Here is an 18,154-nt window from a genome sequence, read left to right on the forward strand (position 1 = left end):
ATTTGCCTGGTATCAAATAACTCTGCAGCACTGGTCTAAATTCTTAAAAAGAAATGTCCTTTTGGCAACTTGTTTTTCCCAAATAAATGCAAGGAACAACTACTTTTATCTTTTTGGTTGGTGTCAACCGCAGGTAGTGGATAGGTTAAGAATTCAATTAGTTATGAAGTAGTAAATGTTAATAGTTAGATTGGTAATGTTATGTCCACATCTGCATCACGTATTTGAAAATTTCTGTAGAATGTGTACTGTCTCGTGTGGATAAGGGAGGGTTTTTACTTTTTAATACTGATTGTGACTCTATAATTAAGATTTGTTGTTCTCTCATTTGCTCTTTGCACAAAAGAATAACAAATTTTTGAAATGAGGAATCTGAATAACGGTTGAAGATGGTAAACTGAGGCAGAGTAGACAGTGAAAAATCCAACTTGAAATCTATCGGTATGCATTTAAAATGAGGTACGTCAACTCTAATGTTTAAGGTCATTAAATTATTCACCAAACTAAGTGGTAAACTCAACTGCACATTTTAATTCTAAATTTTCAGGGAGGCCTATGGATAAAGAACTGTTATGAATATGCAGTTAACACTTATAAATATAAAATGATTATTTTTGTCATAAAAATGTTGAGATGGCCGAGTTGGTCTAAGGCGCCAGATTAAGGTTCTGGTCCGAAAGGGCGTGGGTTCAAATCCCACTCTCAACATTTACCAATTTTATTTTCTTATTGTTTTTCTTATCTATAGTTTATATATTATTCTTTACGCATTCCGAATATAGAAGTTGAGATGGCCGAGTTGGTCTAAGGCGCCAGATTAAGGTTCTGGTCCGAAAGGGCGTGGGTTCAAATCCCACTCTCAACAAATTGTTTTGTTTTGGACTAGGATTCATGTCCAAACTTAAATATTAATTTGGTTCATGATATATAATCTTCCTTTATTTTTTAAAAAATAGAAATTCTTAAAATATTCATAATTTTTATTCTTTAATTTTTTAATTTTACATCTCCAACTTTCAATTTACTATTTTTTTCTTTTTCACATACTTCCTTTATTCTTTCTTTTGGTTTTCATATGTATCTTATTGTTTTCTTATAATTTCCCATCTATTTTAATTTCAAGTCCCACATCAATTGAAAATAAAACAATTAAAGAGTATATAAGTTGGGGTAACACTTACCTTACAAGTTGATTTGTATGGTTAAGTGTTAAACTTATAATCTACAATCTTAGAATTTAAAAAATTATGTATCACATGCTGGAGGCATGGAAACAAATGTTTCGGATGAATTCATTGTGAGCATTTGAAAGTTGAAGAATTATTGATAGAATTTATAGTAATTTCTTTAATTTTTTTCGTAAAAAATATTCTTGCAGAATTTCTTGTAAAAAAATTCGTAGCAAACTTTCTTGTGAATTTTCCTGCATATTTTTTTTTTGCAGAAAACTTTCCTGCAAATTTTATTCGCAAGGAATTTCTTAGGAAAATTTTTTGCAAATTTTAAAATTTGCAAAAATATATTATCCACGAAGGTATTATTTGTAGATAAAATTTTACAGAAAAATTTGTAGGAACAACGTTTCCTACGAATTTTTCATAAAAATTCGCAGGAAAAATCACATGTGTGAGAAAAGAGAGAGAAACGAAAAGACAAAGTAACAGATTTGTAACTGAATTTGTATTATATGAAATTGTTGTATTTACAGTATGTAGAACACTATATATAATACAACTGAGTATTCACTAACTAACTAAACTTTAGTCAGTTTAGTAAACTAGAGTTAGCAACCCAGAGTCAGTTTGATAACTGCTCTTTACAATACATTCACACACCCCCCACAAACTTAAGTTGGGTGAGAAGCAAAAGGAAGCTCAACGACTTTAAGTTTGTCTCTCAAAAATAAAAATCTGGTAGAAGAGAGAGACTTGGTGAGAGCATCAACCCATTGATCTGAAGCAGGAATGTGTTGAACAGTGAGTTGATTGGCAAGAACTTTTTCTCTCACAAAGAAAAGATTAATCTCCATATGCTTTGTTCTTGAATGTAGAACCGGATTGTGAGCAAGAGACACTATGCTTTGATTATCACAGTAAATTGTAGGAGTGGAAAAAGGAACCCTTAATTCATGAAGTAGAGTTTGAATCCATAGAACTTCAGAAGTAGCTTGAGCTAAGCTTCTGTACTCAGCCTCTGTACTTGATCTAGCCACGACAGGTTGTTTCCGAGACCACCACGAAATCAGATTGGGACCAAGAAAAATAGTTGCATCAGATGTTGATCTTCTGTCATCAGGGTCAGCTGCTCAATCAACATCACAATATGCATACAGTGAAAATGGTTGATGAACACGAGCTAGTTGAAGATGTAGACCATAGAACATTGTACCCTTAAGATACCTTAAAATTCTCTTGACTGCATTCCAATGACTTTTAAGAGGATGAGCCATAAATTGACAAACTTTGTTGACAGCAAAACTAAGCTCAGGTCTGGTTATGGTTGCATATTGAAGTGCTCCAACAACTGATCTGTAGAATGTAGAATCAGCTAGAGTGTCTGAACCATGTTTGGATAACTTGCAGGATGACACCATAGGAGATGAAATAGCATTGGCTTCAAGCATATTAGTTCTTTGAAGCAGATCTCTGATGTATTTACTTTGTGTGAGGAGAACAGATCCATTCTGTAAGTGTCTGACTTCTATTCCCAAGAAGTAGTCCAGCATGCCAAGTTGTTTGAGGGAAAAAATGGAATTAAGCTAATTTATAAGTTGCTGAGTAAACTGAACAGAATTCCCTATAATTATGATGTCATCAACATATACAAGAAGATATACAATATTAGATTGCATGTGATAGGTAAATAGAGAAGGATCACACTTGCTGACCTTAAATCCAAACTGTAGTAAAGTATATTGTAGTCTCTCAAACCATTGACGTGAAGCCTGTTTTAGACCATATAGTGCCTTGTTTAATTTGCAAACAAGAGTAGAATCATGAACTTCAAATCCAGGAGGTTGTTGCATATAAACAGTTTCATTTAGTGAGCCATTTAAAAAGGCATTGTTTACATCTAATTGATGAATGTCCCAATGATTTGAAATAGCTAGAGTGAGGATCAATCTGATGGTAACAGGTTTGATGACTGGTGAAAAAGTCTCATTAAAATCAAAACCTGGTTGCTGAAGAAAGCCCTTAGCCACTAATCTGGCTTTATATCTGTTTATAGACCCATCAGAATTTTCTTTAATTCTAAAAACCCACTTGCAGCCAATGGCATTTCTGTTAGGAGGTAACTGTACAAGAGTCCACGTATTATTTTTAAGAAGAGCAAAATATTCTTGTTTCATGGCTTCAAGCCATTTAGGATCCTTTAAGGCTTGCTTAACATTCTTTGGTTCAGATTGAGCAAGAAGAACAGAGGGCTATTTGGGTTTGTGAATGCCAGATTTAGATCTAGTTTGCATAGGGTGAACATTCTGTGACTGGACAGGAGAAGTAGACTGTGGATCAGTGTTGGACAGAGATGAAGTTGAGTTGGTAGATAAAGTGGTAGGTGTAGAACAGAGGTTGAATGATTGGAATGGAAGTGGATACCTCAGTTTGAGAGCTAGATAATGTATGTGATGATTGAGTTATGGATGAGGGAAACAACTCATGATAAGGAAAATGATACTCATTGAATACAACATCTTTGGAGATAAAAATTTTGCCTGTAGGAGAAAGACATTTATATCCTTTATGAGAAGTAGAGTACCCTAAGAATACACACTCATGAGATCTAAAATCTAACTTGTGTTTACTGTATGGTCTCAGAAGAGGAAAACATGCACATCCAAAGGTTTTAAGAAAGGTATAGTCTGGAGGCTGTTTAAACAAAACAACATATGGAACAACATATTTGAGTGAGGCAGTTGGTAATCTATTGATAAGATAAACAGCAGTACAAAATGCTGAATCCCAAAATTTTAAAGGAAGAGACGCATGACTAAGAAGAGTTAAGCCAAGTTCTACTATATTTCCATGCTTTCTTTCAATTACTCCATTTTGATGATGAGTGTGAGGACATATGACTCTATGATTAACACCTAAGTCTTTTAAGTATTTAGACAAAGGTCTGAATTCACCACCCCAATGAATTTGAAGACTTTTAAGAGAAGTATTAAATTGTAACTCAACCATCATTTTGAATTGTTTGAACACAGTGAGAGTATCAGATTTGTTTTGTAGTAGATAGATCCATGTAAAACGTGAATAAGCATCAACAAAGCTTAAGTAATATTTGTAATTATTCGAAGATTGTATGGGGGCTGGTCCCCACAAGTCACTGTACACTAATTCCAAGGGATTTTATACACTGAATCAGACAAATTGGAAGGCAAACGATGTGCTTTGCCCATACAACAAGCATTACAAAAGAAACCATCAATTTTATTCACAACAAGAATATTACATTGTTGAGAAACAAGCTTTTGAACATGAAAGTTTGGATGACCTAATCTAGCATGCCATAAGGTATGAGAGCTAGGCTTGACATTATTCAATACATCAACATCAGAAACTACAGTATTGGAATTATTAGAAACTATGAATGCTGAGGAGTTGCTTGGAGCAGCTTGAAGCTGAAGATTAGGAAAGCAGTATAAACCATCAGATCCCACATTTCCTTGCACCAACACTTCATTGGTGACCTGAGATTTAACCAAGCAATAAGTGGGATGAAATTCAAAATATACAGAATTATCTTTAGCAAACTTACTAACACTAATAAGATTTTTTGTAATATGAGGAACATGTAAACGATTATGTAGAGCTAGAGACATTTTAGGATTATTTTGAGAGGTAAAATAGGATGAACCAGAAGAATGAATAGGCAAACCTTGACCGTTGCCAATGAATATCTGATCTGGTCCTTCAAAAGGACTCATTTGTTGAATATTCTGTTGTTCTCCTGTCACATGAAACGAAGCACCGGAATCAGGAAACCAATTTGTAGGATTGCTAGTTGAGCTTGTGTTGGTCACCATAACACTAGGCTGTTGAGAAGTAGCAGGTCTCATGTTTCGTTTCACTTGATTGTTGAAGTTGGGAACCATAGAGTTATGTTGTTGCTGATTAAACTGATTCTGAAATCCACCGGTCTGATTGTTAAATGAAAAACCAGAGTTCTAAAAACTAGGATTCTGAGAGTAGCTTCCTTGAAAATTGTAAGCCATCAAAGGTTGATAGTTTTGATCAAATCGATGATAACAATATGCAACAATGTGACCAATTTTATGACAAACTTGACATTGAACACCTGAAAACCTTCCACCGCGACGACGTCCACGTCGACCTCCGCGGCCACGATAGGTGTTTCTTCCAGCATTCATTTCCATATCATCATCTTGTGAAAACTGATTAGATTGATTTGTAGACTCAGTTTTCAGTTGCAAACCAGAGTTAGGGTTTGTTATTGGAGCCTGTGTTAAATTTATTGACGCTGATTCTGACAAAAGTCTCTTGTATTTTTGAAGTCGCATCTCGTGTGCCAGCAAAAGAGCTTCAACTTTTTCAATTGAAGGAGTTTCAAATTTACTTTCAACAATAGAAATCACAGAGTTGTAGTCTTGTGAGAGACCTTCAAGAATTACATCAACATGTTCTTGTAAGGAAACTGATTCTCCAACAGATGCTAGCGCATCAACAAGAGCTTTGATGCGAAGAAGAAATTCTTCCATAGGTTTTTCTTCAAGAGAAGTTGATCGGAGTTCGGTTCGTGACTGTCGAGCTCTTGCTCGAGTTTATTTATGAAAATAATCGTGAATCTTGTCCCAAACTTGATACGAGTGATTGCTTCCTAAAACGCGAGACAGAATCGTAGGAGAAAGTGAAGATTGAAGCCACAACATGAGAATTTGATCTTGCTGCTCCCAGGCGATGTATTCGGGATTGAGCTTTCCTGCATCTCGATCTGTTTCATTCAAGAATCTGAGTGGAATTTTTGGACAAACAACAAAGTGTTGAAGTCGATGAGCTTTGATGACTGGTTTGACTTGTTGACGCCATATGAGGAAGTTCGTCTCATCTAACTTCGACGAAATCGTGTGCGCAAACGTAATTAGGGCAGACGAAGGTTGCAGCGAAGACGCTTCAGCCATTGATGATCATCAAGCTCTTGATACCATGTGAGAAAAGAGAGAGAAACGAAAAGACAGAGTAACAGATTTGTAACTAAATTTGTATTATATGAAATTGTTGTATTTACAGTATGTAAAACACTATATATAATACAGCTGAGTATTCACTAACTAACTAAACTTTAGTCAATTTAGTAAACTAGAGTTAGCAACCCAGAGTCAGTTTGATAACTGCTCTTTACAATACATTCACACAGCATGTAATAAGAAAATTTTTAATGTTATCAATATATGTATCTTTAGATTTAAATCAATAAATTTTTTCTGAATATGAATCCCATTCGTATAGTGAATTATAGAATAAACTAGATGTAATATAGAAAAAAAAAAGTTTTCCACAAGTATTGGTTATTGAATTTTGGGTTCATAATTTATGCTATATGGTCAATTGTGCTCTTAGGCCTGTTGCTATTATTGTAACTTAATTAATAGATTATACATGTAAAAGACATTGTAAATTGAACACATTAGATCATTAATATCTGAATAATTTTTAGCTTTTATTTATTTATTATTATTATTATTATTTATTTTTATAGTTTCACTTATTTTATTTTTTAGTCTTTATACTTTAAAATATAAATTTTTTTTAAATTCTTATACTTATCTTTTTTTAATCCTTTTCAATTGTTATAATTTAAGATAAATATTTTTAAATTTTTATATTTATAATTCCTATAATTTCACTTACTTTACTTTTTAGTTTTTATAATTTAAAATAGATTTTTTTAATTTATATACTTATATTTTTGAATCATTTTTAGTTTCTATGGTTTAAGATATATCTATTTAATTCCTATATTTATAGTTTTTTTTAATCCTTTTAATTCCTACTGTTATTTTTTTTTGGTAACTTTGGCTGTTTTATGTTAATGTGGTACCTTTAATTTTGTGAGAATAAAAAAATGATGTTTCAACAATGGACGTTAGGTGACGATACAAAAGAAGCATGAAATATTAATAAATTTAATTTAGAACAATTCTAACAAAATAAATTCAGCATCAATTACAAAGTTAAATTAATACATCTATCACATCAACACAAGAGAGAATATTTTAAAAAAATTAATGATAGAAATTAAAAGGATTAAAAATTATAAGCATATATATATATATATATATATATATATATATATTAAACCATAAAGACTAAAAATGATTTTAAAAGATAAGTATAGGGACTAAAAAAGACTCTTTAAAACATGTCTTATTTTGTTAAAGTTACTACATATTAGATTTCTTGGTGCTTCGTGCTTCTTTTTTATTTATACCTGATGCTCAATTTTGAACATCTTTTTATCCTCACAAAATTGAAAGTATTACAAAGAGTTGCTATGAGATTGAAGATCTTACTCGTGATTATAAAGTTGGAGTAAAAAAAAGTGTATCGTAGTAGTTTACATAATTTAGAAGATATTACTCGGTTGAAATAAGACTTGCACAAAGTGAAGAGATGAACAAAATATATCTTTATTTCTAACTATTCTCTAAAATACAATATCTACTTGACTTCAATCTATTTATTTAGTAAATTAATAGTTTTTGTAGGTACGTGTTTGTTAATAGACATTTTTGTCTTCCAAAATTGTACAACGTTGCCTGTTTTATACCCATCTCAAAATGCATGCTAGATATAAACTTTGATATACTAGTGCATGAGGAAGTATAGTAACAAAAAATAGACACGAATTGGAGATGATAAAACTTGTTGAGTTCTGCGAAGCAAAACGTAGAACAATCGTTACACACAACTTTTTATATTTCATATTTAAAGACATAAAAGAAGAGAAAATATACGACACTACTATAGTTAATTTCAGCAAAAGCCATGAGTGATATCACTAGCATTATCAACGGGTGGAATGACAAAGTGCCAAAGCTTTCCAATACCCCCAACCCTATATTTCATGCACAAGAACTCCTTCGCATACTCTTTCTCTACCTCCCTATCCACGTCATGAAGAAACACGTGCGTAACTCCCGATCCCTTTCTTGCACGCGCCATCATAGCCACCGAGTATATCACCGCCATCCTCCCCGGCGCTGCCGCGAAGTACCCTCTGGGACCATCGATCATGACCACATCCCAGTCATGATCGTAGACCTCATCTGGCATCTCGTCCAGTGCCAGCTTGCACTGCCGGTGACCTTTGAGGGGGTGACCGGCAGTGTCAGTTCTCGCATTGGCACAATCCGTTTTATAAGAGGAGAGGAGGGCGTGGGCCTCGGAGAGGCGCGTGGGGTAACGCACGGTGGAGGCGCGTAGGATGGGGAAGCGCTGGAGCGCGGAGAGGGTCCACTTGGGATCCTCCTCGAGGAACAGCGTGGTGCCACGTGGATTGAACGATTCCCACATGAGCGAGTCGTGGCCGAGTCCGAATACGAGGAAGTTGCATGGCGCGAGGGATTGGAGGACGTCGAAGGATCTTCGGATCTCGCCCTTGGTCTGCTGCGGGAGGGCGGTGGCGGTGGCGTAGTGGAGGATGGTGACGAGGGTGATCGGCGTGGCGTCGAACTCCGCCGCGACGTCGGTCTCGGAGGGGGTGAGGGGCACGGCGGCGGAGGAGGAGACGCAGAGGCTGCTGGGGTCGACGAGGGTTTGGCGGAAGAGGAAGAGGAGGAGGATGGTGGCGGCGACGGTGGCGGCGAGGAGGCTGAGGAGGCGGCGATTTGGGGAGTGGGGGGTGGAGGGGCTCTTCTTCTTGGCGGGGGGTTGGAATGACCTGAAAATCCAGGGTTGCATGTTGAAGTGAGGGAAGTTGCGTTGTTGGTGTGAATGAATGAATGAAGGTGAGTGAGTGAATGCGATGGAGAAGTTAGAGATGCATGGAGATGAAGGGCGATGTTCTAGCCACATATGTGGTTTCACTTTCCTATAATTAGCTCCATCTGGACATTGTCACATGGTTTTTGCATCATCAAATCTTAGCAATTAATTATAGTTTAAAAAAATTAAATAAAATACATACCGAGTAACTAATTAAGAGATGCATTGCGTTGAAATTTTTAAAAAATTATTATAAAAAGTCTAAGACTTTTTTTAATATAAAAAGTTATATGATTTTTAATTAAGACAATTGAAATATTTTTAATAATTTGGGATTTAAGGTTTAGAATTTTAAAAGTACATAAAAAATTTGGTAATATTTAATTAAGATAATTATAATATTTTTTTTAGCAATACGTCAAAGTTTAGTGGTATTTAGTTAAAAAAAAGTTTATTTAAAGAAGATTTTGTTGATATTAAAAAATATAAAGATTTTAATGAATTATTTTGATGAATGAATTTGTGAGACCTTTTAATAAAATTTAAGATCACTTTTATCATTTTTTAATTATCAAATTTGATATTTAATCAATATATAATATATTATTTTTACCTTTCTCATCATTGCATAAGTCATTTGATAAAATTCATTTGTATTTATGTTTTTTTTGAGGTAGCTAGTCAACCATATTTAATACAATTATTCCAAAGATTAAAAAAATAACCTTGTAACATTTATCTATTTGTATATGAGTTTATTATATGAGTTAATCACCTATATACTATCAGTGTAAAGTTTTTTTTACACCGACAACCAATTATATCTTTTAATTGTGCCATATCACTATAAATACATTTACTTTTAACACTGACATGACACAATTAAAAGATATAATTAGTTGCCAGTATAAATTTTTTTTACACTAACAGTGTATAAGTGATTAACTCTTACTATATTATTACATCTAACTTCTCTTCCATCTCATCTTCATTCCATTTTTATTTTGTATTTTGTATCATATAGTTTGTCATATGTATCCATTTTCCCCCATATTTTTCTTTTTTCTATTGACACACCTCCCCTTAAAATTGGAGTGTAAGTTTAACTTTTTCCTATATACGCCATGGCAAACAGCAATCCCATTTTTCTTTTCTTTCATTCTATTTTGTTTTTCATTTTGTATAGTGCATGTTTAACAAGCAATCCCCTTTTTGTTTCATTTGTTAAGTATGCTACATTTGGAAATCTAATGAGCAGGGTTAACTATCGATGCTTTGGCGATATTTTATCATTTGACCCCACTTAAAGGAAGAAAAAATAAAACATACCTGTTCTGATAATTTTAGGCTCTAGTAATTAATAAATGACTATTATTCTTGGATGTGTCATGTGCGATATTCCCTACTTATAAACGAGTCAATTGATTTAATACATAAATCGGTGTTTTAAATATATTTTGGGAGGCGAGAGTAGCACTCATATATATATGCAGTGGTAAATGCTGATGCTGGTAATGCTGCAACATGGAAGGCAATCAATATCATATTTCTTTTAATGTCATATACAGTCGCCATAACTTATTCAATTGCAATGACAAATGAATTATTCAGCGAAGATTGATAACACTTCATTTTTAACTAAAATTCTAGTCACTAGATTATATATTCTCTCTGAAGGGTATGTTTGATTCTTAAAAGAAAACAAAGGGGCAGAGTTTGGTTGCTGAGTTGTGTCTTCCCTCCCGTGAGCTGTGAATGTACAGCAATGTAGGTAGAAGAATTTTGAAAATCAGTAATTGTTGGCCCCAGAAAACACCTAATCTTGGAGTCAGACATGAATTCAAGTTAAAAATAATGCAACGTGCACAAAATTCTCAAGTGGTCTCAAACTTGTAATAACTTGCAAACCAAAATCCAAAGTTTACAGGAGTAGAAATTACAAATCCTGCAAAGAGGATGCGTGCAACTTTTGCAAGCTTGCTAGATATTCATTTGCGGCAGCAAGAAACATATGACAAGGTTTTAAGAGTGATTTCTTTCAATTCAAATCACAAAGTGGCTATTCGGTAATGGTGTTAGACGTTACAGAACAATATCAGACAAAAAGAAGCTCAAAATCTCCACCCCAAGCCAGGTGTATTTGCATGCGCACATTGCCAGTGTTAGGCAAACTTACAGCCCCAAGTGGGAGCACACAAAGATTATACTAATGTTTGCCGTTATTATATCATCCAGCATGATTCTACTGTTCTTATCTTCAACTTAATCAGCTTCTTCAAACTTTGAACACAAGACATCCACAGATTTTATACTGGAGCAGCATCGGAATATTGATCATTTAGCAATTAAGAAGGCAGATTAGTTTGAGTGCAAGCTTATTATCTCTTTGACATGGATGCTGCCGAGTTTGATCCACCCCCACGCTGAACAGCTCGAGGGACAAATGACAAGCCTTTGGGGCGACGGCCAAAGCTGATAGACGAAGGAGTGGAGTCAGAAGTGCTCAATTTAGAGACTGCTGAAACAAGGTCATCCATGGCTGCATTTTCCACTTCCATCATTCCTGATGCATCCTCCTTACAAACAGCTTTTTTGCGTTGGGACTTCAATCTATGTTTCTTTGAAGGCCGAGCCTTCTTGAAAAACTCAAATGAGGTGGGGAATTTATGCTTGTCAACCAGATGCTGCTGCCTACGGTTGTAGCTTTTGAATTTCAAACCACAACTTTCCACTAAGCATTCATACTATATAACAGACAAAAGTGTGATATTAACAAGATGGTCATCTAAATAGAAAATTAAATATGTGGATGCACAAAAAGATAACAGGCTAAACGATGAACTCTCGAAAAGAAATAACACATATAAAGCATGTAAGGCAGGCACAAAGGTTTAATCACTGTTTGAAATAACCAAATTGTAAATGAAGTTTTCTTGTTGACATTTGTAAGAGTATAAATTTAAGCAAGAAAAAAATGGGGAGATACTTTATTGAAGAAACTAGAAGAAACAAAAGCAATATTGAATTTTCCACACCAAAGAAGGCAACAAACATCCAACCAGTCAATTTTTCAACAAAGACGCAGGGATATAGGACAGATGCAATACTACAAGGAATTGGATCATGATAGCACAATGAACCATAATTACACTTATATACCATATCGTAACCACGCGCAACTTTTGCCTGAAAGAAAGAATCATGCACTTCAGATACATGTATGCTGAGCAAACGGGACGTAGGATAGACTCTGGAACACACAGAACAGGATGCAGTATGCCTTGCATTGTAGTGATCTTCAAAGTCCTCCATCGAAGTCAAGCGTGCACCACAACCAACAATGGGACAAAAGACTTCCCTGCACAAAAGGATAGGCTTTGAGACAAGGCACACATTATGGTTAAAATCTACATCTGTCTCTATAGCCAACACTCATTTAAGATGTATTCCTTTTATGAAAAAAAAAAAAACCTCAAGTTTTAGGCTTTATACACCTTATCAATATACATTGGTTCCTGCTGTTACTTAATTTCTTATATCTTAACCCCTAAAAGACTTAAGTTTATGTCCTTATACATATTCTACAACAGAAGTAAGGCCTTGACAGTAATACCAACAAAATTGTGTTTTTCCACTTAAAAGCAAAGAAAGAATTAAACTAGAATTATATAAAATAAAATCTTTCACCAAGAAGCAAGTAGAATAACAAAAAACCATAGTTAGAGAACTAGAAATAACAATCCATCATGAACATGAAGCCCAACATTTGAAAATCATGTATCAGCATTAATTCAGAGCTCAAACAATATGGTTAAGAATATATGAAAACAACATACAAGGATCAGTACCTTCCTTCTTCCTCTTGCATCCATTTCTCAAGCTGTTGCTTCTCTTCAGTTAATTCCAAAGCAACCTGTGAAATACAAGGGGTAAGTAACATCAACAATTATCATCTCAAAATTAAGTATTTATATTAAGAAATAATGAAACAGACAGAAAGGTAAAACAACTGTAGCACCGAACACCGAAGAATTTGAAAACGAAATTTTTTTAAAAAAAAAAACCTGTTTGGCGAGAAGTTCTCGTTCGAGGTTGCCGGGAGCGAAGAAAGGAGAGTCTGGTCGGAACCTGCGACGAAGCGGTTTCCAGAAGGGAAACCCTAATTGCTGATTCTGATTGAGTTCCACTTCCATCGCCATCTTCACACTATTCAATCACACTGTTTTCCTTCCACATTCAATTTTGAATTCATTCGGGACTTCAGAGTTTAGACCGATGATTTGTTTCTTTCGGACTCTAGTTTTGGGCCTTCTCAAAACTTGTCCACATTCAAAGCCCATCTCGTAATTTCTTTATGGCAGATATATATACACTTTTTATCTTTTATAAATATACCTTTAATTTCTTTTTATTTTTTTTAAATAAAATTTCTAAAATATCTTTCAAACTAAATTCTTATTTTAAGTTTTATTTTTAAATTTTTTTTATTCACCTTTTTCTTTCATCATTTTTCTTCTTCTTTCTTCTTCTTTTTCTCATTCTTTTTTTTTGTTATCAATCTAGTCATTCTTTGATGATTTTATTCTTTTTTGTTTTTCATTCTTGATCTTTTTTCTTTTACAATCAACATAATCATATTCTATTTTTTTATCTTTTAAATTCTATTTTTCAGTTTCTACTCTATTCTTTCTTAAACCCTAATTTTTCATTCAATCTTCATTATTCTCTACATTCAATATAAGGTACAAATTAATATATTAAATTACATTCTATATTTATATATATATTTTAACTTATTTAACATTACTTATGGACAACAAGAATATACTACTTCGATCGTAGGCAACGGTGGTGGATGACGGAGATAAAGAAACACGTAAGTTAAATTTGTCATACTTCCAGAAAATAAGATTCGAAATGTTAATTTTAGTATTCCAGAAAGTACTTCCCGGAATAGTAAAATTATTGTTCTAGAAAACATTTTTCGGAAGTGTGTTTTTTATATAATTCCGGAAAATACTTTTCAGAATAAGAATTACTATTATAGAAAGTATTTTCTGGAACAAAAACTTTATTATTCCGAAAGTACTTTTCGGAACAAAAACTTTACTATTGCAGAAAGTACTTTCTAGAACAAAACTTTCTTATTATTCCATTTTTTTGATCATATCAACAAACCTGCTTATATATTATTTTCTAAAATACTATATTTTTCTTTTTAGTACAATTATTATATTTTTATCTCTCATTATAGTTTATTTATTTTAAATTTTATTTTTATTTGTATGTGCACATGAAATACATGTTAGGAAAATGTATGAGGTGAGGAATATATCAACCAATGGAACAACAAATAAGACTATTGACGGTAGTGGTGTATTTAACACTAAAGAGGTAATTGAACAATCTATTATTTTAGTTAAGTTATCAATATATAATAATAATAATTGTAATTCTATTTATAAGTTTAAGTTTTTCCATCTCGAGATGCTATGTTGGATTGAGCACGACATGTTGCAAAAGAAGTGAATTTGTCCTTATTATTTTTAGGTCAGATACAAATATAAGACATGATAAAAGGAAGACATTTGTAATTTTTGAGTTATGAAAGAAGTGGAAATTTAAAAGATCAAACAAAAATGCATTATCTAATAGGATGACTAGTATTAAAAAATGTGAGTGCCCTTTCAAACTAAGGGGAACAACTTCAAAAAAGGCTGGAGGATGGACCCTTAAGATAATGTGTGGTTACCACAACCATGATTTAGCGGAAATATTAGTGGGTCATTCATATGTTGGTCGATTGAGTGCTGAAGAGAATTCTTTAGTAGGTGAAATGACAAAGAACATGGTAAAGCCAAGAAACATACTACTTACATTGAAAGATCGTAATGTGCATAATGTCAGTACTATTAGACACATTTACAATTATCGACAAGCTTATCGATCTTCTTTGAAAGGTTCTAGAATAGAAATGCAACATCTGTTAAAATTATTAGAACGTGATAAGTATGTGTATTGGTATAGAAAGGTGGATAATTATGATGTTATCAAAGATATATTTTGGTCACATCTAGACTCCATTAAACTTTTTGCTACTTTTCATACTATTTTGCTCATAGATAATACTTATAAAACCAACAAATATAGGTTGCCATTACTTGAGATTGTTGGCGTCACTTCAACAGAGTTAACATTCTTTGTGGCATTTGCTTATGTGATGTTTGAGAGAGTTGATAACTTCACTTGGGCACTACAAAAGTTAAAAGGATTGATTACTAATGACAATGACACACCATAAGTGATTGTAACAAATAGAGACCTTGGTTTGATGAAGGCCTTACAAATGATATTTCCTAGCTCTACTAATTTGTTATGTCGTTTTCACATCAACAAGAATGTGAAGGCTAAATGCAATATGGTAGTTTACCCAAAGGAGAAATGAGACTTAGTAATGGATGCATGGGATGATGTTATGAATTCTTCTAATGAGGATCAATATGTTAAACATTTGACATTATGTGAGAAGATTTTGCCTAAGGAACCAAGTCAAAGGTAGAAGAACCTTTGAGAGAAACCTTAGAGTGTGAGTTCTCTTCGGTTTTGGAGACTCTTGAGTGAGAGAGAAAATCTGATTTCTATTCTCAAAATGTTCAAAAGTGAGTACAAGTGTAGAGAAAACAAATATATAGGGAGAGTTAGCTTCTAGGAGAAGCTAACCTTGACCATGGTTCACTAGGAACCATGGTAAGGTGTAGCTAACCATCCATGGTTTCTAAAACTTGTAGGAGAAGCTAACCTTGACCATGGTTCACTTAAGAACCATGGTAAGGTCAACCTAACCTACCAAGGTTTAGAAACTTGGAGGAGAAGCTTCAAAACTAGAAGGAAGACTGAATTTCGGCCATGAACAAGGAAGAAAGGCTAGGCGGCCTTGGCTCAAAATTACTCCATGAATTAATTCAAAAATATTTGATTTGGTTTAGTTAGGTTCATCTTATGATGATGAGACCTAGCTAAATAAAATCTATGAAAAATTAGGAGCAAAATGAGTCCAATATGCAAAATTTTGCCTAGACCCAGTTCTGGCCCAATTACTAGTCACACCCTCAAGTATTGCTAAATGTCACCCCCTTTTCTCTACTGAAAAAATACAACATGAATGTATCAACTAGGGAGGTTAAATGGAGTTAAACTCTCCAAGTAACCTACCTTGAAATCAATATACAAACACTAGAAAAAGCAAGTAAAGTGCCTCACAAATACAAAGGCAAACATAACCTATATAAAAGAGCTACTATATGTACAAACATAAGAAAAAGGTCTTTAAGATCATCCCATTCCTCTTGGTTCTTTTAGTATATCACCTCTTGGATTCCTTGGCCTTGGCCATAATCTATCATCTTTAAATATAGTGTATTAAGCTAATAATACATTATATAGTATATTAAGCCACCCTGAATATAGTGTTATATCTTTAAATGGTCGATAATCTCTATGATGACTATAAGGCATCCAAAAAACTTCATTAATGATGATTGCATCTAGTTCCCTCCTATACGGAAGCACGTGGCCTATACTTTTGCTATGTGACCAACGACTAGCATGAGAATTTTGTTCCAAGTATTCCATGGACAATTGATGGGAACCAATATGAGGAGCTCAAATATCCATGCTTGTTTCATAACCCAAATTAAATTAAATAAAGTCAAAAGAAATACAAAATTTTTATGTTAAGCATAAAATAGTATGAAAAGTTTTCACCTGTAAAGGGTCATGTAGCCACCTATCTGCTCAGTGATATGGACACAAGCATCACCCAAGTACTCATACAAGAATGTCAAGGCAGCTACACCCCATGCATAATGACTGCAAGCTGAAAGGTCATGAAATAGGTCCAAGAATGCTACATCCACATATGTTGCACTCTTGTAATTAGAAAAAATCGTGTAACCAACCAAGAATAGAAGAAAAGTCCTTGTAGCAAATTCCCAACGCTTTTCTTGGCACCTCGCATCATAAACATCTCTCAACCAACTCATGTAAACATGAACACCTCTTGTAGCCCTTATCTCAAGGATTGCATCCTTGTGTAAGACTCCTAACAAATCCTCTAAGTATACACATGCAATGTCATGGTCCATGACCCGATTGACTAAAAAGTGCACCTCTAATTGGTAGGTTCAATAAGCATGAAACATCATCAAGAGTGATGGTCATCTCTCCTATTGGCAAGTGGAATGAGCTTGTCTCTGGATGGCATCGCTTAATAAATGCAAACACAAGACCTTTATCCACCATCTGGTAGTTGCAAAGTAGAAGTGATGCCAAGCCAGACTTATCTACCAATTTTTGTATTTGGTGGTGCATGATGACAAAACCTTTTACTTTTCTTCCATGATTGACAATCTTAAGCTCACCACGATCCTAATGTTTTATGATCTTGTCATTATAAAACTTTATTAAACATCAAACTTAAAAAATCCAACAACATTAATTACCTCGCCACTCCATAAGCGGGTTGCAACATGGTCTGAAAAATTCCTAAGGACCGAAAAATCCTCATGGCCTCCTAGAAAGGACCTCGGTGCTTGAGGGTTCACAACACCATCTAACATGACCTCTTGAGGCTCCTCATGATCATTGACTATAGGTACTTGAGCATTCACATGTTGCCTATCTTTTGTTTGTCGTTGACGCTTTCGTGCAACGCTACCACCTCTTGTCCGTACCATAACTTCACATAACGATAGATGATCGATCAATTTCAAAATACAAAGACAATTGATCAATCAATTTCAAACACACAAACCCTAGAAAGAATCCTAAAAAGAAATGTAGAGATGAGAGAAAGATGTTAACAAAACAGAGAAACAATGAGGGATAATAAACTAAAAATAATAAGAACAAAAGAATATAGAATAAGGTGTAGATAGTGAGGAGAATTGCTTGGAGGAAAAACGCATATGGCCTCACATCTTTTCCTTTGACACTAAACCGCGAGCTTATATATAGCTTATAACAAAAAAAAAGGAAGAAGATATTGCAAAAATTGAAAAGGATAGAAGAGGAGGTAGAGAGATCAGAGAAGAAAGTGATGAAGAAGAGAAGAAGAAGGGTGGAAAAGAAAGAAAAAGGGAGGTTCCCGGAAAAGAAAGAAGAAGGGAGGTGCAGAGAAAAGAAATAACAAGAGAGGTGCAAATATGAAA

At 34.0% G+C, this 18,154-nt stretch overlaps 4 protein-coding genes and 2 non-coding genes across 6 annotated transcripts; 3 read left to right on the forward strand and 3 right to left on the reverse strand.

The window, feature by feature from the left end:
• Nucleotides 1–627: 627 nt before the first annotated feature.
• Nucleotides 628–708, forward strand: TRNAL-AAG (transfer RNA leucine (anticodon AAG)). Its single transcript has one exon. It is a non-coding gene; the product is annotated as a tRNA-Leu (tRNA).
• A 76-nt stretch (nt 709–784) lies between these two features.
• TRNAL-AAG (transfer RNA leucine (anticodon AAG)) lies at nt 785–865 on the forward strand. The gene has a single exon. It is a non-coding gene; the product is annotated as a tRNA-Leu (tRNA).
• A 6,898-nt stretch (nt 866–7,763) lies between these two features.
• Nucleotides 7,764–9,050, reverse strand: LOC109804477 (arabinogalactan O-methyltransferase 1). The gene has a single exon (XM_020366313.3). The coding sequence runs from the start codon at nt 9,033–9,035 to the stop codon at nt 7,995–7,997; it is 1,041 nt and encodes a 346-aa protein (XP_020221902.2). The 5' UTR covers nt 9,036–9,050; the 3' UTR covers nt 7,764–7,994.
• Nucleotides 9,051–10,816: 1,766 nt separating this feature from the next.
• On the reverse strand, nt 10,817–13,220 carry LOC109789137 (nucleic acid binding / zinc ion binding protein). Its single transcript, XM_020348026.3, has 4 exons — nt 13,010–13,220; nt 12,794–12,858; nt 12,105–12,303; nt 10,817–11,689 (listed from the first exon to the last, which is right to left on the reverse strand). The coding sequence occupies exons 1-4, from the start codon at nt 13,142–13,144 to the stop codon at nt 11,324–11,326; spliced, it is 765 nt and encodes a 254-aa protein (XP_020203615.1). The 5' UTR covers nt 13,145–13,220; the 3' UTR covers nt 10,817–11,323.
• Nucleotides 13,221–14,685: 1,465 nt separating this feature from the next.
• Nucleotides 14,686–15,246, forward strand: LOC145957193 (uncharacterized). The gene has a single exon (XM_083073411.1). It carries the CDS (start codon nt 14,686–14,688, stop codon nt 15,244–15,246), a length of 561 nt encoding a protein of 186 aa, XP_082929537.1.
• Nucleotides 15,247–16,705: 1,459 nt separating this feature from the next.
• LOC145957194 (protein MAINTENANCE OF MERISTEMS-like) lies at nt 16,706–17,089 on the reverse strand. The gene has a single exon (XM_083073412.1). It carries the CDS (start codon nt 17,087–17,089, stop codon nt 16,706–16,708), a length of 384 nt encoding a protein of 127 aa, XP_082929538.1.
• Between the last annotated feature and the right edge of the window lie 1,065 nt (nt 17,090–18,154).

Source organism: Cajanus cajan, chromosome 4, assembly GCF_000230855.2.
Source record: "Cajanus cajan strain Asha chromosome 4, NIPB_CcT2T_4, whole genome shotgun sequence".
Taxonomy (NCBI): domain Eukaryota; kingdom Viridiplantae; phylum Streptophyta; class Magnoliopsida; order Fabales; family Fabaceae; genus Cajanus; species Cajanus cajan.

Bases quoted from the DNA above. Each gene is read 5' to 3' on its own strand.
- LOC109804477 (XM_020366313.3), bottom strand. From the start codon at position 9,035: ATGTGGCTAGAACATCGCCCTTCATCTCCATGCATCTCTAACTTCTCC.
- LOC109789137 (XM_020348026.3), bottom strand. From the start codon at position 13,144: ATGGCGATGGAAGTGGAACTCAATCAGAATCAGCAATTAGGGTTTCCC. The intron at 12,859-13,009 runs GTTTTTTTTTTT...TGTATTTCACAG, and splicing joins GAGAACTTCTCGCCAAACAG to GTTGCTTTGGAATTAACTGA. The intron at 11,690-12,104 runs GTATATAAGTGT...TCTGTTATATAG, and splicing joins TTGCGCGTGGTTACGATATG to TATGAATGCTTAGTGGAAAG.
- LOC145957193 (XM_083073411.1), top strand. From the start codon at position 14,686: ATGTGTGGTTACCACAACCATGATTTAGCGGAAATATTAGTGGGTCAT.
- LOC145957194 (XM_083073412.1), bottom strand. From the start codon at position 17,089: ATGGACCATGACATTGCATGTGTATACTTAGAGGATTTGTTAGGAGTC.